This window comes from Triticum urartu, chromosome 6, assembly GCF_003073215.2.
Source record: "Triticum urartu cultivar G1812 chromosome 6, Tu2.1, whole genome shotgun sequence".
NCBI classification, from domain to species: Eukaryota; Viridiplantae; Streptophyta; class Magnoliopsida; order Poales; family Poaceae; genus Triticum; species Triticum urartu.
This window is the reverse complement of record NC_053027.1, coordinates 417,894,316-417,918,655: the sequence shown is the minus strand read 5'-3', so window position 1 is coordinate 417,918,655 and position 24,340 is coordinate 417,894,316. Positions and strand designations below refer to the sequence as shown.

At 49.5% G+C, this 24,340-nt stretch overlaps 1 protein-coding gene across 1 annotated transcript; it reads right to left on the bottom strand.

Annotated features, from left to right (window-relative positions):
* Window positions 1-12,106: 12,106 nt before the first annotated feature.
* On the bottom strand, window positions 12,107-13,180 carry LOC125513894 (auxin-responsive protein SAUR36-like). Its single transcript, XM_048679103.1, has one exon. The coding sequence runs from the start codon at window positions 13,053-13,055 to the stop codon at window positions 12,498-12,500; it is 558 nt and encodes a 185-aa protein (XP_048535060.1). The 5' UTR covers window positions 13,056-13,180; the 3' UTR covers window positions 12,107-12,497.
* Between the last annotated feature and the right edge of the window lie 11,160 nt (window positions 13,181-24,340).

Below are 24,340 nucleotides of genomic sequence, written 5' to 3'. Positions count from 1 at the left end.
ATGGATCTTTAAGAAGAAGACAGATGCGGATGGTAATGTGACCATCTATAAAGCTCGGCTTGTCGCTAAGGGTTATCGACAAGTTCAAGGGGTTGACTACGATGAGACTTTCTCACCGGTAGCGAAGCTGAAGTCCGTCCGAATCATGTTAGCGATTGCCGCATTCTATGATTATGAAATATGGCAAATGCACGTCAAAACGGCATTCCTTAATGGTTTCCTTAAGGAAGAATTGTATATGATGCAGCCGGAAGGTTTTGTCGATCCTAAGAATGCTGACAAGGTGTGCAAGCTCCAACGCTCGATTTATGGGCTGGTGCAAGCATCTCGGAGTTGGAACATTCGCTTTGATGAGATGATCAAAGCGTTTGGGTTTACGCAGACTTATGGAGAAGCCTGCGTTTACAAGAAAGTGAGTGGGAGCTCTGTAGCATTTCTCATATTATATGTAGATGACATACTTTTGATGGGAAATGATATAGAACTCTTGGACAACATTAAGGCCTACTTGATAAAAGTTTTTCAATGAAGGACCTTGGAGAAGCTGCTTATATATTAGGCATCAAGATCTATAGAGATAGATCGAGACGCCTCATAGGTCTTTCACAAAGCACATACCTTAATAAGATATTGAAGAAGTTCAATATGGATCATTCTAAGAAGGGGTTCTTACCTGTGTTACAAGGTGTGAAATTGAGCTCAGCTCAATGGCCGACCACGGCAGAAGATATAGAAGAGATGAGTGTCATCCCCTATGCCTCGGCCATAGGGTCTATTATGTATGCCATGCTGTGTACCAGACCTGATGTAAACCTTACCGTAAGTTTGGTAGGAAGGTACCAAAGTAATCCCGGCAAGGAACACTGGACAACGGTCAAGAATATCCTGAAGTACCTGAAAAGGACTAAGGAAATGTTTCTCGTTTATGGAGGTGACGAAGAGCTCTTCATAAAGGGTTACGTCGACGCTAGCTTCGACACAGATCTGGATGACTCTAAGTCACAGACCGGATACGTGTATATTTTGAATGGTGGGGCAGTAAGCTGGTGCAGTTGCAAGCAGAGCGTCATGGCGGGATCTACATGTGAAGCGGAGTACATGGCAGCCTCGGAGGCAGCACATGAAGCAATATGGGTGAAGGAGTTCATCACCAACCTAGGAGTCATACCCAATGCGTCGGGGCCGATCAAGCTCTTCTGTGACAACACTGGAGCTATTGCTCTTGCCAAGGAGCCCAGGTTTCACAAGAAGACAAGGCACATCAAGCGTCGCTTCAACTCCATACGTGAAAATGTTCAAGATGGAGACATAGAGATTTGTAAAGTACATACGGACCTGAATGTAGCGGATCCGTTGACTAAACCTCTCCCTAGAGCAAAACATGATCAACACCAGAATTCCATGGGTGTTCGATTCATCACAATGTAACTAGATTATTGACTCTAGTGCAAGTGGGAGACTGTTGGAAATATGCCCTAGAGGCAATAATAAAAGCATTATTATTATATTTCCTTGTTCATGATAATTGTCTTTATTCGTGCTATAATTGTATTATCCAGAAATCGTAATACATGTGTGAATAATAGACACCAACATGTCCCTAGTAAGCCTCTAGTTGACTAGCTCGTTGATCAACAGATAGTCATGGTTTCCTGACTATGGACATTGGATGTCATTGATAACGAGATCACATCATTAGGAGAATGATGTGATGGACAAGACCCAATCCTAAACATAGCATGAGATCGTATAGTTCGTTTGCTAGAGTTTTCCAATGTCAAGTATCTTTTCCTTAGACCATGAGATCGTGTAACTCCCAGATACCGTAGGAGTGCTTTGGGTATACCAAACGTCACAACGTAACTGGGTGACTATAAAGGTATACTACGGGTATCTCCTAAAGTGTCTGTTGGGTTGACATGGATCAAGACTGGGATTTGTCACTCCGCATGACAGAGAGGTATCACTGGGCCCACTCGGTAATGCATCATCATAATGAGCTCAGAGTGACCAAGTGTCTGGTCACGGGATCATGCATTACGGTACGAGTAAAGTGACTTGCCGGTAACGAGGTTGAACGAGGTATTGGGATACCGACGATCGGATCTCGGGCAAGTAACATACCGATTGACAAAGGGAATTGTATACAGGGTTGCTTGAATCCTCGACATCGTGGTTCATCCGATGAGATCATCGTGGAGCATGTGGGAGCCAACATGGGTATCCAGATCCCGCTGTTGGTTATTGACCGGAGAGCGATCTCGGTCATGTCTACATGTCTCCCGAACCCGTAGGGTCTACACACTTAAGGTTCGGTGACGCTAGGGTTGTAGGGATATGTATATGCAGTAACCTGAATGTTGTTCGGAGTCCCGGATGTCACGAGGAGTTCCGGAATGGTCCGGAGGTAAAGATTTATATATGGGAAGTCCTGTTTCGGGCATCGGGACAAGTTTCGGGGTTATCGGTATTGTACCGGGACCACCGGAAGGGTCCCGGGGGTCCACCGGGTGGGGCCACCTGTCCCGGGGGGCCACATGGGCTGTAGGGGGTGCGCCTTGGACTACATGGGCCAAGGGCACCAGCCCCAAGAGGCCCATGCGCCTAGGGTTTCAAGGGAGGAAGAGTCCTAGGAGGGGAAGGCACCTCCTAGGTGCCTTGGGGAGGAGGGATTCCTCCCCCCTTGGCCGCACCCCCCTAGGAGATTGGATCTCCTAGGGCCGGCGCCCCCCCCCCCCCTTGGCCCTCCTATATATAGTGGGGGAAGGAGGGCTTTTCATCCACGCATTTGGTTGCCTCCTTCTCCCTCTCCAACACCTCCTCCTCCTCCATAGCGCTTGGCGAAGCCCTGCCGGAATACTGCAGCTCCATCAACACCACGCCGTCGTGCTGCTGCTGGTGCCATCTCCCTCAACCTCTCCTCTCCCCTTGCTGGATCAAGTAGGAGGAGACGTGGCTGTTCCGTACGTGTGTTGAACGCGGAGGCGCCGTCCGTTCGGTGCTAGGATCTCCGGTGATTTGGATCACGTCGTGTTCGACTACATCATCCCCGTTCTTTGAACACTTCCGCTCGCGATCTACAAGGTACGTAGATGCATCTAATCACTCGTTGCTAGATGAACTCATAGATGGATCTTGGTGAAACCGTAGGAAAAATTTTGTTTTCTGCAACGTTCCCCAACATCTGGGGCCTAATGTTGGGGATATTACTACTGGACGTAAACTGGCCAGGAGTAGCCGGATTAACTTTATGAAGATTAGAAGCCCATGAAGACGTGAAGATGATGGCGCTTTATGAAGGCCCAAGGCCCAGAAGTGAGTTAAGGCCTGTAGATGTAAACCGACTTAATCATGTAAGTTGCTTTGTAAGATAGGAAGTGTGGAGACCGAACCAGACACGTTTATGATCCGGCTTCGGGACTCTGTAAACCGGCAGGCGTCAACCTATGTATATAAAGGGACGACCCGGCAGCGGTTGAGGGGGAGACAACAACTCAAGAGCCAGACAAAGCGGATTCGCTCCCTGGCCTTCGAAACCCTAGCAATACCAATCACAACTAGACGTAGCCTTTTACCTTCCTTGAAGGGGCAGAACTATTATAAAACTCTCCGTGTCCCCTTGTCCGGTTTAAACCCTTTAAGCTAACCCGTTGCGATGGCTCCATGACTAAGTCCTCTCACAAGGACATCTGCCGTGACAAACCCACGACAACACTCTTCCCCTATACTTATGGGTCATCACCCATTTGTGCAAGGCAAGGGATACTATTAAAGTTTAGTCCCACATTGCTAGTTTAGTGGGAGTTGGACCTGCTTATAAGGGAGGTTCTTTCCCCACTTGTATGAGCATGAGAACAAGATGGATATCCACGCGCGCTCCTCCTCCGCCGCCCGCCTCGCCACGACACGCCGCGCCGCGGGTTGCGGGAATGAGCCGATGTCTAAATTTTTGCCACGCACTACGGGTATACGAAAGGTCACTCGGGAGCTAGAAAGTTTTTGCTGTAGTGGATATTGAATACGAACGCTGCACCCTTCGGCTGTTGTCTGTTCGTTTCGTCTCCCGCGTTCCCTTCAGCTCCCAGCGCAGCCTCTCGCCTCCTTCTCTTGCGCCTATAAAAGGGAGATCGCTCCTCTCAGAGAGACGCACCAGAATTTCTCCTTCCTCTCGCCACCGGTTCCAATTTCTGAGTTGCTGCTGTCTTCCTCATCCCGGCTTGCGGCGTGCACCGCGAGTCGGGACAGTAGGCCTCCGAAACAACACATCTTTGAGTCCTGTACGAGAGAAGGGTGATAAGGTTTTTTGGGAGCGCTCGGCGCGACTACTGACTTCTTCGTCACGGACGCCCCCGACTCCGACGACTACTTCGCCGACGACGACTACTTCCCCGACGTCGACAACCTCCTCGACGACATGGCTGGCGAGGACACCGACCCCAAGTCCAGTACTACTGCTGCTGTCACGTACGTGTTCTTCTTCTTTCTATTAGATGTCATGCCACAGTTTCTCGTACTAGTACTTGCCCTACATGTGTTAGGTTCTACTCCATATATGCAACTACCTCTACTGCCTACTCCAGATATGCTAGGCTACAGTTCATATATGCAGATGTTATTTACCTTCTCTCTGTCAGAACACATACTCGTTTTATCACTACTATACTAGTCGTGCTTTATCTAGTACTTATTGTCAAAAAATCATTCGGTAAATTGCTCATCTTTCCAACAGAATTGTCATCAACCAACAAACCATCAAAACCCCTCAACCAGTCAACTAACTGAAAAAAGAAGATGCATGGACGGATCAACTTTTTTGGTTGCCGCCGTGCTGCTGGAAGAACGAACACGCGGCGCTACGAGCCTACGAGGGATCAATCAATGTTCGTCGGAAGGCCGGTACTATCTTGCCTGGTGCCCCGCGATGCACACTCGTCGTTGGTTGCACAAGGTCGTCGTGCAACTCCCGTGTGAATTGTGATGTACAACAACACAAGCTAGTGCTGTTGATTGGTCCTTACGAATCAGACCGTGTCGTGCATAACTGCCATCCTAGAAGTCAACATTGACATTTCGTATTATGCAGCTAGCTAGAGTACTAAAGGTTGCCCATCCTCAGTGTGAGCACACAATGCTGATTGCAAGATGATGGGCCCGTGCTGTGTCCAAAGTCCTAACAGCTCCAACAGATTAGTGATGATCAGGTAGCCCACAAGGCTCATATTAAACAGTACTATCATGTCGTGCTTGCTTGCTTTAGTTGCAAAAAATGCAGATTGCTACCTCCGGCCACAACTCGATGACTTGCCCATGAGATCAAAAACGGAGAGCAACTTCCCCTTATTATTTTCATTATTATATTTGGACGACTCAATGGAGAGCAACTTCCCACGAGATTAAAGCACATTCAATCTTTCATCGAAGACTAATGAGAATGTCATGTTCAAGGACATTCAACTACTTCGCCAGTATACTTTTCATCCGAATTTGGGGTTTGTTTTCAACCGCGACCCAAACGGACCCCGATAACACCCCTATGTTCTGGATTTGATCATGGCAAATCAAACATTTTCAATAGTCTATTAGTGACACGAGTATGGCAAGTTTAGTTGAGAAGCATGGCAAATCCATGCTCGGTGTATTTTTTTCCAGAAAAATTGCCGTGCGTGTCACTAAAATTGTCATCCTCGTGTCACTAAAATTGTCATCGAAAACATTCGATTTGCCAAGGTTAAATCATGAACTTCGCGATTTATAATTTCCGAATGACTTTCACTATCGCGTACTAATAAGAGCATTTTTGGTTGCTGCCCAACCTGCCGGCGGGAACATTTTGGCTACCTAATTTTTGGCACAGAAACTACCAAACCCCCCCCCCCCCCCCCCCCCCCTTCACTCCTAACTCCAATCCTAATCCTCCACCTAACCTAGTCTGCTAAATTCGTAATTTGTTTCCACAATGCGAGTAGAGAGAAAGGTTAGGCAACTTTACAGGGCTTGCACGCGCAGCTTGCCAATGAACTGCACTTTGTGCTCCATCCAACCAATAGGGGAAGTGTTGAGCATAGGTGCCTAGCCAAATGTTGCCATCCGTTACTTGGTTGCATACCAAGCATGCTCTTACATTTCAAATGATATCTTCAACTAAGTTCGAGAGACTTCTACTTTTCAACTTTTTTATATTTTTTGCAAAAGGGATCAAATCTATTATAAAAGTTCATTGAAAGTACAAAGCATCTCAAACATAATAAAAATACATCTAGATTCTGAGACCACAGAGCGACCACTACTGCCGTCAAAACAAGCTGCCGACACGCCGCTGTCATCGCTCCTCTACCGGAAGTGTCTTGACCTTGCCGATGGCAGCCGAGAAGTCTTCGTGCATGTGCCCCTAAGGACCAGCACCATGTGATCGCATGCGTCGCCGTTGAACCCTCACACAAATCTGAAACACCTGACACCAAATCGTGCCCCATGACGAAAACCCTAACGTCACCGCTGCAAGGAGACGACGGGAATTTACGCCGGAGGTCCGTCGACTACGTCTAGATGGACGAACTCGAGGAGGATCGGAACTCTAAAAACAAGCTCGAAGAAGAAGCACCACCATCCGCCCGAGCACCGCACCTGCGATGACTAAAAATCCCTAATCTAAACTACTAACAGGAATAAAGGCACCAAAATTTCCTTCCCTGCCCCACCAGCCACCGGAGCGGCAGACAAAGGGAAGACGAATCCACGTGCTCGCCGGTGAAGTCTGGAGCGGAGAGTTTGCCCTAACTTGCTAGGGTTAGGGGATGAAAATGAGAGGAAGTCTAAATCACTTAATTTTTTCATCTGACTGTAAGCCTTCCCTCGAAAAACTTAACTATGGGATGTTGAACTAAGTTTTGAAACATTCAAAATGTCCCACAAAATAAGAAATGCATTTGCTACCAACATTGTGATAGGGTGTAAGAATATTCTCTCATATATTGTTGGCCTTTACACCATCCATGCGTCAAGGCTAACCACATTGTTTAAATGCCTCACTGAAGTGGCATCATTCCTCATGATATGCGGATGAAAAAATATTGATGACTCGCTGGAGAACTCATCTTTTACCTACAGCTCAAACTTCAAAGTACTTGAATATGTACCCCATAAATTCCTGCATTTTTTACGCACACAATCTTAAAAAGGAGGGAATGTTTCATGACATAATTTGTATAACATCGATTTGATGGCAACCAATGGGTAATGATCTAAACAGTAGTCCGGAGAAACCAGCCAACATTGTTTGATCCATGTTATACTTTGGAACTCTTTTGTATAACCTGTGGAAAAATAGTGGCCATAGCCAAGTTCATTGCACCACCACAGTGAACATTATAGAGGTTTAAAAAAAGGTGAACAATATAGCGGTTCAAAAAAATGGTGAACAGTATAATAGGAAAGATAAAATAAAACTTCGTGGCATCAATTTTGAACAAATGTTTTAGGTTCTAGCAAAGTGAAAGATCGTGGATGTCGCCGGGGGGGGGGGGGGGGGGTGAATAGGCGTTTTAAAATAATTACGAGTTTAGGCTTGAACAAATGCGAAATAAACCTAGCGGTTAATTTGTCAAACACAAAACCTACAAGGATTAGGCTCACCTATGTGCACCAACAACTTATGCTAAGCAAGATAAACTACTAGGTGATAGCAAGATATATGACAAGAAACAATATGACTATCACAAAGTAAAGTGCATAAGTAAAGAGTTCGGGTAAGAGATAACCGAGGCACGCGGAGACGACGATGTATCCCGAAGTTCACACCCTTGCAGATGCTAATCTCCGTTTGGAGCGGTGTGGAGGCACAATGCTCCCCAAGAAGCCACTAGGGCCACCATAATCTTCTCACGCCCTCGCACAATGCAAGATGCCGTGATTCCACTAAGGGACCCTTGAGGACGGTCACCGAACCCGTACAAATGGCAACCCTTGGGGGCGGTCACCGAACCCGTACACTTTGGCAACCCTTGGGGGCGGTCACCGGTACCCGTCAAATTGCTCGGGGCGATCTCCACAACCTAATTGGAGACCCCGACGCTCGCCCGGAGCTTTACACCACAATGATTGAGCTCCAAACACCACCAACCGTCTAGGGCACCCAAGCACCCAAGAGGAACAAGCTCAAGGGTACCAAGCACCCAAGAGTAATAAGCTTCTCAACTTGTAACTTCCACGTATCACCGTGAAGAACACAAACCGACGCACCAAATGCAATGGCAAGGGCACACAGAGTCCCAAGTCCTTCTCTCTCAAATCCTATCGAAGCAACTAATGCTAGGGAGGAAAATGAGAGGAAGAACAACAAGGAGAACACCAAGAACTCCAAGATCTAGATCCAAGGGATTCCCCTCACATAGAGGAGAAAGTGATTGGTGAAAATGTTGATCTAGATCTCTTCTCTCTTTTCCCTCAAAAACTAGCAAGAATCCATGGAGGGATTGAGAGTTAGCAAGCTCGAAGAAGGTCAACAATGGGGGAAGAACACGAGCTTAAAGGATAAGGTTCATTGGGGAAGAATACCCCCTTTTTATAGGTGAGAAAAAAATCCATCGGTTATGCTCACAGCCCGCACAGAGCGGTACTACTGCTTCAGAGCGGTACTACTGCTTGCGAGCGGTACTAAAAAATTACATCCATGCCTACCACCGCTGGACTTATGACGAGTTTTTGGTCCGGAGCGGAAGTAGCCATGGTAGTACCGCTCCAAGCGGTAGTACCGCTGCAGCCTTTTTATGGACACCAAAACTGACACAAATTCTGCAAACGGACTCCGAATTCAACGAAACCAATTTTGCTGGAAAGCTAGCGACAAGGGATAACACAATCTTGATAGAAATAAAAATAAAAAGCAAATTAGAAAAGTCCCATAATAAAATGGTGAGAACCCTTTCTCAAAAAAGAATGGTAAAACCTCCTACACCGAAAACGTAATAGAAGAAGCATGAGAACTCCGTTTTCAATGAACTCGAGCTTGTCATCAAGATGACCATAAGCTCCAAAACTCACAAAGAGAACCAAACAATAACCAAGAAAGATGATGCAATGATGCAATGGTTTGAGCTCTCAACGAACGATGTGATAAAGCTACTCATCGAGAGCCCCCCTTGATAGTACGGCAAGCGATCCTATAACCCGGTCTCCCAACTACCACCATGAGACCGGAAAAATAGAAAACCTATCGAGGGAAAACCTTTGCTTTGCACATGGTGCACTTGAGCTAGATGATGACGATCTTGACTCCCTCAAGTTGACCATTTTTCTTGATTGCGTTGGCTTGGTAAAGACTAGTAAATTACTCCCCCATACTCTACTATGGGTGAGCCACTCTTCCGCACACCTTCACAAGTACATTGTCACTACAATGGACGGCAAGCTTCAAGCACTTGATCTCTTCGTGATGCATCACTTGAACTTGCACACGGCAACCTAACCCCACAGAGAACTCTCACGAAGACCATGAGTTAGTACACAAAGCGTAATTGACAATGATTTTCATACCATGGGATCACTTGATCCCTCTCGGTACATCTTCTACGCTTTGTGAGTTGATCAACTTGATTCACTCTTGACTTAGTCTTGATCAACCTTGAACTTTTCCAACTCTCTTTATTTGGATGATGCCTTGAAGGTAAGCATGAATGATCACACAATCTTCTTCTTCAAGACATACTTGCAATAAGCCCAACACTCACATGACCAAACTTTGGATAATTCCTTAATATCACCTAGGTCAACTCATAAACTCCTTGAAACCAACACATGGACTTCAAGAAATGCCTATGGACAAATCCTTCAAATATAACTCAATACAACCATTAGTTCATAGAGATTGTCATCAATTATCAAAACCAAACATGGGGGCACCACATATTCTTTCACAAAGTTTGGTAGACAAATAATATCAAATCAAATGATCTCCATACAAACAAAATAATAATTTTGCTTAGACAGTGCACATACGTTTGAGCACAATTGTTTTGTACAGAGCTTCTTGGATGTCATTTGGCCACCAACAAGCACCTAAAACATTTCATCATAATCGAAGCCACAAATAAACTTCTAATTTCTTTTATTTGCTATGTTTTTTAATCATTGGTGCAATGTCCTTGGGAGTAGAAATAACACTCCCGTAACCTATATATGGACATGACGACATGGGAAGTATAATCCTAGTGACCTTTCGTATATATTTCAATGAATACCCCAGTGAATCTGGTGGTAGATGAACCCTATAAATCCCCCGGGAGGATTTAGCAATTCGGGAAAAAGTCAAAAATCTTTGAAACTTTTTGTAGTGCAAACTTGACTTATTGGACTACTCATAAACAAAATTTGACCACAAAAAACTATCGTCAAAAAATCTGAGCATGAAAACAAATTATCCAAGACAATATAGAGTGAATAGTACCCCTAGTATAGTGCTGATTTTGACTTTGTGCTGGACAATATCACGAAAACTATTTTGTCCCCCAAATTATTATGGGAGTGTAATGATTTGTCTATTTTGTTTTCAGGATTTTTTCGACCATTTTCAAAATTACCAATTATTTTTTAAAAGGTGCACCAGCAACCGAGAGCCAAGCGTTCCCCGATACGTTTCTTCACTAGGATTAGTGCGTACTTCACCTTTGTTTTGATAGTGATGACGGCCACTTTATCCGTACGATCAACATCCAACGGCTCATGGATCCATGGATCTAAAAGAACCGTCGTAGCAAAAATTGGACGCCCTGAAAGCGGTGTCATGGCAGACAAAGCAGCGCACTGTTTCTGCTAAGCACCATTGGGCACCCTGAAAGCGTTGTCATGGCAGACAAAGCAGCGCGCTGTTTCTACTAAGCACCATTGGACGCCAGCACAACACTCGACAACACGAAGTAGCTTGCGGTACCTTCCAACACGCCGGCGGTACGGACTATTTTCAGTACACACAACGGACATTGCTTTCGGTACCACCATATACCAGTGACACATGATCCGAAATCGCGGAAGCGGAGCAGAATGAAGCTGGTGGTAGATGAACCCTATAAAAAACAAGGGGAAATTTAACAATTTAAGAAAAAGTCTAAAATCTTTGAAATTTTTGTTGTGCAAACTTGACTTATTGGCCTACTCATAAACAAAATTTGACCACAACAAACTGTCGTAAAAAATCTAAGCATGAAAAACAAATTATCCAAGATAATATAGGGTGAATAGTATGCCTAGTATAGTGCTGATTTTGACTTTGTGCTGACCAATATCATGAAAGTCACTTTGTCCCCAAAAAATTTATCCGTGTGTAGTGATTTATCTAGTTTGTTACCAACAATTTTTAGGATTTTTTGACCATTTTTAATTTAATATTTTTTAAAGGTGCACTATCACCCGAGAGCCAAACGTTCCATGATACGTACCATCTATCCTACTCGCACTAGCCAATTTTTTGAGAAGAAGGAAGGTGAAGCCGACCTCTGCGTTGGGTCATGTATGCATCCAATCCCAGTGGCGGAGGTAGTGGGCCGAGACCCCCCTCCTCCCCTATGGATCGGCCACCCCCAACGAGACCTGCGGGGAACTAGTACTATTATTAGGCTTAATTAATTACTGCCATTAGCAAGGATATCACCAATCCTAATGACCCTAAGCATATATTTGTCTTACATTTCTTCATATGATTAGTGAGTACTTCACCTTTGTTTCGATAGTGATGACTACCACTTTATTCGTACGATCAACATCCAACGGCTCATGGACCCATGGATCACAAAGCATTGTCATAGCAAAAACGGGACGCCCTGAAAGCGGTGTCATGGCAGAAGACAAAGCAGCACACTGTTTCTGCTAAGCACCATTGGGCACCCCAGAAAGCGTTGTCACGGCAGATAAAGCAGCGCACTGTTTTTACTAAGCACCATTGGACACCAGCACAACACTGGACAACACGAAGTAGCTTGCGGTACCTTCCAACACGCCGGTTGTACGGACTATTTTCGATACTACACACCACGAACATCGCTTTCGATACCACCGTACCATTGACACATGATCAGAAGAAAACGCGGAAGCAGAATGAGTCGCTCAACACAAGAACTTGACCACGAATATTTCACCCGTTTACGCTAGGCAGATCACATTTCAATCGGGGAGGTTAATTGACAACCATGATCCATTGATCGGCCACCAGATCATAGTGTACAGGACGCACACGATCGCCATGCAAGTTGGGGGAGGAACATGAGCTAGAGCTTGAGGCCGGAGGCAAGCAAATCTGGCCTCCTGGGCCGCTCCTCCATCTTCGCTAAAACTAAAAAAACTCGCATGATCGCATCGCATGAGCACCCACAAACACCCAGGAAAAAAAAAGTCAAACTGGTAAAGAGAAAAAAAAATACACACATCCATCCAACTATCTATTCAATCGAGCACGCATGTGTGCTCATGCATGTAGTAACTGCTGTACAGGAGGCAGGGCAGGCGCCGTGCTACCACCAGCCGGGCGCCTTCCGGCCGCCGCCGGCGGCGGCCATGGCGGCGGCGCGCTCGAACCGCGTGGCCGCGCAGGGGATGGTGATCCCGCCGGGGTGCTCGAAGCCGAACTCCTCCTCGGCCTCGCGCAGCAGCTCCCCGAAGAGCGGGTGGTTGAAGTACACCACCGGCACCACGTACCTCATCGACTCCCCGCCGGGCTCGTCGCCGCCCACGTACACCGCCACCTGCCCCTTGGGCGTCGTCGCCTCGCCGGCCTCCTCCAGCAGCCGCTCGCCGCGCCGCGGCAGGAGCCGCATCCGCCGCGCCAGCGACCGCCCCCACCCCAGCATCCGCCGGGGCTCGTCCCGCTCCCGCTCCCGCGGCAGCACCACCAGCTGCTGCTGCTGCTGCTTGGCGCTCCCGACGGCCGCGTGGGACGGCTTTGCGCCAGCTCCCAGCTGGCACCGCTGCAGGCGGGCGTAGCCGCGTCGCCGGCGGTTGCAGAGCGCCCGGCGCCAGAGCCCGAGCAGCTTCCGGCCGAGCCGGAATCCTCTCTGCCGCCTTGCCATCATGCAACAGCTGGCAGGTCGAAGGTCTCCGCTTTCCTGTGCTAGCTGTGTTCTGCTCTGCGTGTGTGGAAGAAGGAAGGAGTTGAAGCTGGGCGGTCTAATGGCAGGAGAAGCGAGCTTGACAATGGCTTGTTTTATATACGACAGGACGGGGAGGGAAGACTCCGGGCAAGGGCCTCGTCACTGTGCGTGTGGGCGCGCGCCCGTGTGGGACTCGCCAGCGTTTTGTGCGTCATTTTAGCCTTGTTTTTGTCATGGCGTCGCACAGAGGCTAGTGTAGTAATTCAGGTGATGCACGTAGGTATTCAAAGCAAGAAAAAGCCCTAGATCCTTTGGTTTAGAGTAATCTTGTAGAAATTTCATAGGATATAATTTCTATAGAAAAATTCCTTTAGAGCCCTTTGGTTTGTAGGAATGAAATCCTATTCCTGTTAAGGAATTCTTCCTATCCTTTACATTTCATAGGAAAATAAACATTAGCCTAGATTCAATGGAAAAAATCTTATGATGTGAATTAAAGAGCATCTCCTTTCTTATTACTACTCATAAAATTTGAGATACATGTCATCTCATTTTCTATAATTTTTCTATTCCTATGATTTTCCTACCCTATGAACCAAAAGAGGCCTTAGAATGAAAAGATTCGCTAGCTTGATGTGGCGAGCTTCCGAGCTTTGGTCGGTTCCGGTGGTTGAGCTTTTCCCTTGAGGGAATCGGTCGTTGAGTTTCTGAAAGGAATGCCATATATTCGCTTGATCCTAGTAATACCCTTTTTTGTGGCCATGTTATCTGCTGCAAAGTACGCTCACGAGAACATGTCCGCGGCACTCACACAGCGTACGTACACGTTCAGTGCAAACGCGTTCAACGAAATCCCGGGGAGAATAATCTGGTAACATGCCATAGCCTATATATCGATCCAATCTGGTTCGTTCGTATTTCAGTTGGTTCATCTGCTGCAGTCAGATGAAATAGCGTGCACATGCCACACATGCCAGTTGAAAATGACCCGGATTGCATCTTGTCAAGATAACATGTTCGCGGACAGCAACCTATTGCTATCAACGCGGTGCGTGTAGGTATCGCAGTCACAGCGTGATGGACCGTCCAAATTTGCTGAGCAGGCGAGCAGCAACCAGCATACGCGTACTTGGCGCCTTGGCCGGTCTAATTCCAAGACCGCCATTGATGCACGCAACGGACCGATCGAGATCGATCCAACCCGCTCCAGACAAAACGGGTAACGGCAAAGCAGGATCTATGTCATCAAAGCACTCTCGATCGGGGTAGGGGGCTTATCCGGCGTAATGCAAGAATTAACATCCAAAGCAAGCAGCAAAGTGGAAGCTTTTAGGTGCACTCGTAAAAGGATTCTTGTGCTCCAAAGGGAGTGTGGTGGTGGTGAAAATGGGTCTGGTCACATCGAGATGAGGAAAGCGCATGACGCGGATCCGGTCCCCGCTAGGATATCCCACCGAGCTTCTTCCGGATCCCAAGCTCGTGCTGCAGACCCTCGTGCGTGCTACACTACACTTCAGGCAGCGGCTGGCACCTGCGGAAACGTCGTTTCCTGGAAGACCGTTTGAAGCAAAGCTCTCGACGGATTTCTTAATGCGGAGTGTCAATCTGTCATACTGATGCTACATGCGTTTAACGTCTTGCTGAGAATAAGATAGTACTAGTGCTACTAGGAGAAACAGACGCAGCTGGTGTAGGCTGTTCCTGGGCTGGCATTCCTTGCTCCAGCCAGCCAAAAAATACACGAGATGCAGGTGAACTGTACTGCCTTGGGAACAGGGCACGAGGGACGTAGGGAACGGCGTGCTTACGTGTCCACGGCACGCCGACAACTGTTGGGACTGTGCAGCAGAGAGGAGAGGGACGCTTGGGAAGGTGGGCAGAAGGAGATGAGCACGAGCGATCCGACTACCCCACATCTCCCAACGTGTATCATGCCGAGACAAACGCACCCGCACGCACGTCCGAAAGCTGAGGGCTGCGTTTGTCGTTGGCAAGAGCCAAGGGGCCAGAGCATCTCTGCTCTGCTAGTGACATGGAAGTCCCAACAAAATCAGGTTGCCGTGCCGACCGGCCCGTCCTTTGGCGTACGGCGACCGATTACGAATTGCTAAGATCTCTTGCTTTATTTTGGGGCAGGATACGATGGGTTTGTGCCAGCAGTATCTCCCCACTTCGCCGGTCAAATGGTACGTGAATGTTACGGAGTATTAGAGTAGAAGAATGTGGTTTCGGGGAGTAACACTTCGTTTTCAACCTCACAGGGATTCTCTAGCTTTGGATGTTTATGTGGAATCGGCGTCCAAGTAACAAGTGTACATGGACAGTGTACGCAGCAGGTCAAGCCATTCTACTAGTATTTGTCAAGTCACGATCATGCCAAACACAAGGAAGGTTCTAAGAGGGTGCTTGGATCCAAAGGATTTATTTTAGTCTGACTAAACATAGTTTTTTTAAGAGACTAAAGTTTTAAGCACCCCCTGACTAAAGAGCGGCTAAAATTAGTCTTGAGACTAAAATTTTTTAGTCAGGGGTATCCCTACTAAAATGTGAATTAGTCCTCTCTCTCCTCATTTAAGTCCCCACCTTTAACACAGGCGAGTTCTGGATTGAAGGGTTTGGAGGATAATAAATGCTCATTAACTTGATTTTAATGGGTGTTTGTTTTCAGGGGCTTTTTTGTGTAGGGACTAGAAAAAGTCTCTCTTAGAGACTTTTTTACCAAACGGGAGGGACTTTTTAGGGACTAAACTAGGCATTTGAGACTAAATGAAGAAGACTATCAAGGAGAGTCTTTTTGGGACTTTTCCAACAATGCCCCTCCATGCACCTATTGGCCCGCCACCCCATGATGTTGTTTGATTATTATTTTTCTATATACCAGGGGCAACATGGTCATTTAATAGCCTCTAGGAAGGGACTGAGACTTTTTAGTCTCTGAAAACAAACAGGGAGGGACTTTTTAAGGACTATAGACTTTTTAATTGGGACTAGAAAAAGTCCTGGGACTGAAGAACCAAACACCACCTCTCTTTAGTATTTGGATCCAAACATGGATGAGGCTAGCAAGTTTTAGTCCAACTAATTTTAGTCATGGGACTAAAACGTATCCAAGCACACTCTCATAAGCCCGCGTGAGAACCATCCTCTTTATCTCCCCTGAAGGCATAGTACCGCTGCTTATTACAGGCGTTTTCATTTGTGTTGGTAAAAATGTGCCAAACAGTAAATGTCACTATTCATTGCTAAACTTGTTTTTTTTCATCATCATAAGAGAATTTGTGTTTGAACTTGAAACTCCACGTGCTAATAGAACATCACCCTCTTAATGTACTGAAGTAGTATGTTTTTTCTTTTTAAAAGTTGAAAGCTAAAAAACGTGATTTTCATGGAATTCTCAGTGCAGCATGGTTTTCACCGGTTATTTTTTTCGGTTTCCCTCCAAGCAACACTACTAACATCACTGTAGCTTTGGCGGTACTAGCAAGCACGGACAGCCTGAACCTCTTCACGGCGGAGCGGAGGCTGCGTGCACCGGTCACCATGCTAAGAGCGTTCACCAAACGTACGTAAAACTCTCTGTCTCCACCCAGACTTTAAAACATCTTAAGAATATTTAAAAGAAAATTCAAACGGCGAGGTGCCTGCGTACATACGCTGTCCGCCTCACCGATCGCATAGATAAGCATGGCATTGAAATTGAAATCTTCTACAAGGACGTACCGTACGGCACGTCGGTGCCAGCATGTACATATACAAACGCCACTAGTACTAGTAAACACCGCTCGAACTCGAACTCCGTGATAAGAGGGCAGCTAAGCCAAGCTTAGGTGTCCTCCTCCTCCTCGAAATCATTACCAAATCACAACAAGCCACGCCATCAAAAAAAAATTAGTGCTAGCTGCCATATGGTCTGTTCGAACGGCAGGATCACAGCTTGATCGAACGATCGCTGCGGGGGCCGGGCTGCTGCTTCATGCTTCTACCGTTAGTTGATAGGGCACATCTCCGATCTCTCTCTCTCTCCCACTGATCGAGTTCTCCATTCCATCACGTGCGCTCTGACAAGGTCAACTAGCACAACTAAACAAACGATGTGGGAGCAGCTTAGCTGCCGCGCGCTGCCAAGTCGCCACTGACCTCACGGCCAACCACTTCACCAATAGATAATCCCATGGATCCATCGACCGATCGATCGTCCAATGGAGCGACACATACACGGCATGCACGCACTCACCACAGCCGCGGGAAACGATCTTCCGTGACGTCCCGCGCTGGTTAAAATGGGTTTGGTTGGGCGGCCGTGCAATGGCCGCGCGACAACGCCGAGGGGCCCGGTTCGCCGGAGCCGTACGTTCTCACCGTACCTGGAGAGGAAACGACCCAAAGCAGGCGGTGGCTAGATCGAGCCTGGCCATATAAAGTCATAAACATGAGGCTTTGCTTACTTTGGCTTAGATAAAGAGCCCAAAAGTCAAGAACTAATCGCGAACTGATCGATTAAAGAAGCCTGCTCGGGAGAAGAAGAAGAGGAAGACAGCCGGCAAACGGCTCGCGTCATGGCTAAGCTCCAGTGCGCGTATCCTAGTCATTGCTTGGACCCGGCCATGGTTTGATTACTCTAGTAGTTAAGGAGTTTGTCCTATGCATATACATCCCCGATGATTAAAATTTCGTCGGCCGCCCGTAATGCGTGCAAGCGTAAGGTTTGCGTCGTCAGATTTTGATTAATTTGGACTCAAGCGCTCATCAGCGTGGGGTTTTGTGGGTCAGTGTCTACTTGTTCAAATTTTTTTTTTGAGGAACTGGCAGATCATCTGCCTATATATTGAGCAGGAGTAAAACAAATACAAAGGTCCTTACATGGGAAGAGAAATAAAGAACTAGCCTAGCCTAATCAGGTTCAGGTTCAGGAGAATTCTGTGTGTCACTAGTCCAATGAAAGGAGAGCATTGGCTGGAGGATGTCTTGCTTGATCAGGTTAAGCAGCTCGTCTTCATACTGCACATGCTTCTCGAACACCCGTCGATTCCGTTCTTTCCAGATGTTCCATCCTGTATAGATGGCAGTGTTGATCGCCTTGGCTCCAAGTGGGCAAACATGATCATCGCACCAGTTGATGATCGAGCTTGCTTGCTGCGCCGCCCTCGTAAGTGCAGGAAGGTCTTGCCAATCTCCCCCAGCAACCAAGTTGATCGTGCAAACGGGCACTGGATGATGAGATGTAGCGCTGATTCCTCACACTGATCACATAGGGCGCACTTGGGGCCGTGGGGAATTCCCCGCTTGGCCAGGTTGTCATTGGTGAGTATCTTGCCTTTGAGAAAGAGCCAGAAGAAGAACCTACATTTGGCCTCGACCTTGGACTTCCAGAGCTTGTCGTAGTTGGCGACGACAAAGGAGCCAAGGAATTGGCAGCGGTAGGCCGAGCTTGTGGTGTAGGCTGCAGCAGCGTTGCAGTTCCACGTGATCTCATCATGCGTCGCTGGATCAAGAACAATGCTGCGCAGCCTTGCCCAGAGATTGGTGAACTGCCTCATCTCAGACTCAGAAGAAATACGGTGCAGACCTGAAAGCCAATGCTGCCCATTTAGTGCCTTCTTGACAGTGAGGTTTTTCCTGTAGCATAGATGAAGTAAGTCCGGCGCGATCTGGCCCAGGGCATCACCGGCAAGCCAACGATCATGCCAGAACTTGACACGCGTTCCTGAACCGATGAAGATGTTAGTTGCCGCAGCAAATAAGGCGAGGTCGTCCTTGTCACAGGGAATGGGAGAGCCAATCCAAGGCCTGTCTTGGTCGCGCCATTCAAGCCATTTCCATCACAGGCGCAAGGCCCTGCCAAAGCGCTTAAGGCCAATGACGCCGAGTCCACCCAGGCTCTTAGGGCGGCAGACGGTGGACCAGTTCACCAAAGCAAGTCCTCCCTCGGCGTCGGGCTTTGATCTCCAGAGGAAGTTCCTTCGGAGTTTGTCAATTTGCTTGATGGCCCATGCCCCCAGTTTGAAAATAGTAATCAGGTAGACGGGGATTGAAGAGAGTACAGAGTTGATCAATTGCAGACGAGCATCCCCAGTCATCAGTTTGCCACGCCACTTTTGGAGCTTGGACGCAAGCTTATCAAGGATGGGCTGGATGTCTGCTCGAGTGATGTTCTTGTAGTGCAGGGGGAGCCCGAGATAGGTGCAAGGGAATTGAAGAACAGGTACCGGGAGCTGCTGCAAGAGTGAAACCAGGTCGATGTCGTCACAACAAATTGGGAAGATACCACTCTTTTGTATATTGCAAACAAGGCCAGAGGCAGAGCCAAAACAGCCAAGGATCTCCTTGGTGAGCTTGATGTCGGTTGCCTTGGGCGAGATGAACAATGCAGCGTCGTCGGCGTACAGGCTCACTCGAAGCTGGGAGGGTGGCAAGTGGAGCGGAGTGAGTAGCTGAGCATCTGCAGCCTTAGCAAATAGCCAATGAAGGGGGGCAATTGCAAGAGTGAAGATCATGGGGGATAGTGGGTCTCCCTGACGTAGGCCTTGGCGATGGATTAAAGGTGGACCAAGCTCGCCATTTGCCATTACTCGTGAGGTGGTGGTGCTCCAAAGCAGGGAAACCATGTCACACCATTTGTGGCCAAAACCCATGCGAGAGAAGAGTTCCATCAGGAACGACCAAGAGATATTGTCAAAAGCACCGGCGATGTCCATCTTGAGCAACAGAGCTGGGTCCTTGTGCTGGTGTAGGCTACGGATCGCGTTTTTGACGAAGAGAAAGTTGGCATGAATGCTTTTGGATTTGATGTACGCACTCTGGGAGAGGGGAATCAGCAGCTACAGGAATGGGGCAAGTCGGATGGAGAGCAACTTTCCGGCAATCTTTCCCACTGAGTGGATCAAACTTATCGGGCGGAAGTCTTTTACTTTGACGGCCTCATTGAATTTTGGCAGTAGTGTTATGTAGGCAGATTGAGCAGGTGGAAGTGCTTGCCGCGTAGGGCGAAGAATTGGTGCAGAGCTGCAGAGACATCATGCTTGATCACCTCCCAGCATCTTTTGAAGAAATCCGTGGTGTAGCCGTCAGGGCCCGGAGCTTTGCCCGAGGGAAGGGCAAACACAGCTTTCTTGATTTCCTCCTCTGAGAATTGCTCGTCCAGAGAGGAGAGGTCCAGCCGAGGGAGATCAAGTAGGTTCCAGTTGAGGGAGCACTGCCTAGTCTTCGGAGTGCCAATGGTTGTAGAGAAGTGGCGGTGTAACTCCTTGTGCTTGTCAGCCATTGTGGTGAGTTGGCTCTCATCTGTTTGCAGTAAGGGGATGAAGTTTCTGCGACGGCGTCCGTTCGCTTTGATGTGGAAGAGTTTAGAGTCTGCGTCACCGGCACGCAGCCAAATTATTCTCGAGCGTTGCCTGATGCGGATGCGCTGAATAGCAGCCAGTCCAAGGAGTTTCGTCTTCAGGTGTTGCCTAAGCCCAATTTCTGCCAAAGTGAGGTCGCGGTGGTCTTGTGCTTGATCCAAGCCCAAGATAAGTTGATCAGCAATAGCGGACGGCAAGGTCACGTTCCCGATCTTTTTCCTGCTCCAGTGTCTTAGTGCTCTGGCCAGCCGCGATAGCTTGTTGTGAAGGATCATCATTGCATCGGTGTGAGGGCAAGGTGCGCTCCAAGAATCTTGAACAACTGCATCAAAACCTCTCATTCGCAGCCAGTAGTTTTCAAAACGGAAGCCTTTAAATTGTCATTGACTCATCTGCCCTGTCAGCACCATCGCACAGTGGTCAGAGACCGACGAGGAAAGTTCCCGCAGGTGACATTGGGGAAAGAGCAGGCCCCATTCGGTTGAGCAGAAGACATGGTCGATCTTGGTTTTTGTTTGCAACTGACATGTGCTCGTCCATGTGAATCGCCGCCCATGGAGCCGCAATTCAGAGACCTCCATGTGGTTAAGAGCAGCACGAAAGGCATTGATCAGGCGTCTACTGACCAATGCATTGCTCTTGTCATCAGCCTTGCACAGTAGGTTGAAGTCACCAAGAAGCAACCACGCAGGCTCGCTATTTTGACGGATTGTTTTCAGCTCATCGATGAAGGAGAATTTCTCATTGTCTCCCTGCGGACCGTACACCACCGTGATGCACCAACAGGCCACAGAAGCACGCATGGATATTGATGCAGATATAGTGTTTAGGGTGTTGGAGGTGCTCTGGATGGAGAAGAGGTCTGAGTTGAAAGCAAGTATGATGCCACCCCTGGTTCCAACTGCAGGAAGGAACATAATGAGTCGGCAAACAGGGGCCCCAGGATCTCAAGGATAGCGGCGCAATCAACGACAACAAGTTTTGTTTCTTGGAGGCAGACTATGGAAGCACGGTTTTGGCGGACCAAATCTCGAACAATCAGACGCCGAGCGGGGTTGTTGAGGCCCCGTACGTTCCAATTGAAGACAGTACAATTGTGCTCACTCATTGGAAACATAATTGTTCTCAGGAATGAATAGGCAGATGGGTTAGCCAGTGATTGGCAACCTGGCGATACAGGCTAGGGATGGCGCTAAACTGAAGAAACTAAACTTGAAGGCTAGTACTGAACTGATGAAATTGATAGAGGGGAAATGCAGATACAGGTACAAGGTGCCCGGCGGCAGCGACGGACGCGCTCCGCAAAATCTTGCTAGAGTCAATCATTGGAGGATGAGGAGCTCGATGGAGAACACGACCGGGAATCACCTTGCGACGTTGCGCCTGGTGCGCAGGCGGCGGCCCGAGGCTGGCCTGCCCAGGAGCGTCGGCGTGGCCTTGGATAGCTGGCAGGAGCCAAACAGGGCCTTGACCACGTCGATCTCGTCGGCAGACAGTGGCTCCTTGAATAGGTCGAGAAATCGTTGCAGGAGGGCTTCCTCCGAGGCGGCGCCATCGTCGTCTTCAGTAATTCCCCACTTCTTCCGCAGCACACCCCTAGCCCGCTCGATGGTGCCTAGCGCGGAGGGGGGCTTTCCGGCGAGATGCCTACTGGTGCGGCGCGGCGGCGCCATCGGGGTGGAGGTTGCCGGTGGTGTGGGTATCAGCGGTGGCTGGATCTCGGTGTGGATTGCGGCAGCGAAGTTCTCTGAAGCGGTGATAAGCGCAGCAGCATCAGGTGTAGTGGTCGGGCTGAAGGCGATGTTGTCCTCGATGGGCTGTGAAACGGCAGTGCCCGTGTCGCCTTGATTTGAGCCCAGCAGCAGCAACGGTTCTGGGCCCTGAGATGGGTTGTGTGCAAACTGGCTCGGGGATGTCGTCCAAGGCACGGATGGACGGCGCGTCTGCCGGCGCGGCAAGGCTGTCCAGGCTGGCCTCTTGTAGCGTTGGGCCAACACATGGAGCGGTCAACGACTCATGGGAAGAAAAAGTCTCCACAGAAGCCGCCAAGAGAGTAGCATGCCCCCGCTCATGATGGTCGGAGGCCCGCGCTGCGCCATTGCTAGCAGTAGCAATCTGCGCAGAGTCGAAGCCCTCGAAAGTGGCCTGGTCGGGAGCTGGAATTGGAGGAGGCAGGGCTTGCGTCTGGACCGGCATGGGTTGCACAGTGCTCTGCATGCACTGCATCGTCAGATGCATGGTGTCGTCATGGTTGACGGCCGTAACGACTGCGCCGTTTGTTTCCGCACCTCCGAGAGGGGTAGGTGCTAACGGAAGGCTTCCGTCCACCACGGCGTCAGCAGGCTGTGGGTTGTCCATCGCGTGGTAGCGGCGGCGGCCGCCGGAGTTGTCTCCGCCGGCGCCGGGAAGTGCCCCCCGACGCGATCTTGATGGTCCTGGCCTTGTGCCGGAGGCGGGTGGTTGTGGTTCCCGCCGCCGTTCCCACCGTGGCGGTCACTATTGTCGGGGGAGTGGTCGCGACGACGATGGCCCAGGCGCTGGTGCGCGGGGCGGCGGTTCAGCGGACGCCAACCATCCTCGAAGGCGAAGAACCAGGTGAGTGAGCGCTTTCTTGGCAGCCCGTCATCATGGTCGTCAGAAGGAATGCCACTTTGGCCGGAGTCGCTGCTATCGCCGGAGTTGTGGCCGGTGCGCAGTGTGTAGTCCCACACCTTGTCAAGGTGAAGCAGCATGGGGTACTGCAGGAGGTTTGCCGGTCCTTCGTGTGTAGGCGGTGGCTCGTGGAAGCCAAGCTCAGGGTAGTCCATCGGCGGCGAGGATGTGCACGGCCATTCCTCCAGCGTGAGGGAGCCGCGGCGAGCGATCATCTTGGGGTCGGCCGACCACACCCACACGCAGAAGCACGTCGCGTCCTGGTCGGTGGGATGGTAGTTGTCCATGCAGTCCATGAGGCAGGACTTGTCGAAGAGGACGGCTACGGTCTCCAGCTGCTTGTCGTGCTTTGGCACCCCCTCAAGGCAGACGCGGGCGCGGAAGGGAAGCGGGACCAGGTCTTCTCCGACGAGACGTGTCCAAGGCCGGAAGGCGAGGGAGGCGTGGCCGATGTGGAGCTCGTCTGGCATGTTGATGGTGATGTTGCGCACCATCCGGTCGTCGAACAGCACGAAGAAGTCTCCTCCTTGGGCGAGCATAGTGACGGAGAACGTGCCCGGCGCCAGGGCGAAGCGGCGGCCCACCTCGTCGACCACCTGGGCCACACGGATGCGTGGCCTGTTGCCCAGGGTGATCAAGATGGCACCGTGAGCCTCGTGGAATCGCTCCGCCGTCGCCATGTCGGGGGTGAAGGGCGTGATTCTGGAGACGAACTCTGGCATGTTGCGCGCGTCGCCGGGCACCATGTCGTACTCCATTGCAGGGGGCGCCGGGGTGGGTGTGGGAGGGTGATCGCGGGAGCGCGGCACCGGTCCGAGGATGGAGGGGAGCGTGGAGGAGATGGCGTGGGGAAGCCGGGACACGGTGGCTTGGCTGGTGGAGGGGTGAGGCGTGAGGAGACCGGCTCCCGGAGCGAGACCGGGTGGTCTAGCGGGAAGAGAATGCGGGTGGAGGCTGGGAGGCATAGAGAGTTGGGGTGGCCAGGAGGGAAAACCAGCCGCTTGCTTGCTGAAGGCTTTTCAGGCTGGTTGGTTCACCGCCGCGCCTTGTGGCCGGGGTTCCCGCAGAGCAAGCAGGTAGGTGGATCTTGACAGTCTTTGATGCGGTGGAGCGAGGATAGACATCTGTAGCATTTTCCCTCGGCCTTGTCCTTAAGAAGGGTGAGGAACGGCATGGGCACCTTCGGTCCAGGAGCGGCGTGGGTGCCCTGGCAACCGGAGTTATTGCGGCCATTGATGGCTCGCTGCTCCTCCAGACGGCGTGCGCGGCGTTCGG

What these genes read in the sequence shown, in the direction of transcription:
- LOC125513894 (XM_048679103.1), bottom strand. Translation starts at nt 13,055, where the DNA reads ATGATGGCAAGGCGGCAGAGAGGATTCCGGCTCGGCCGGAAGCTGCTC.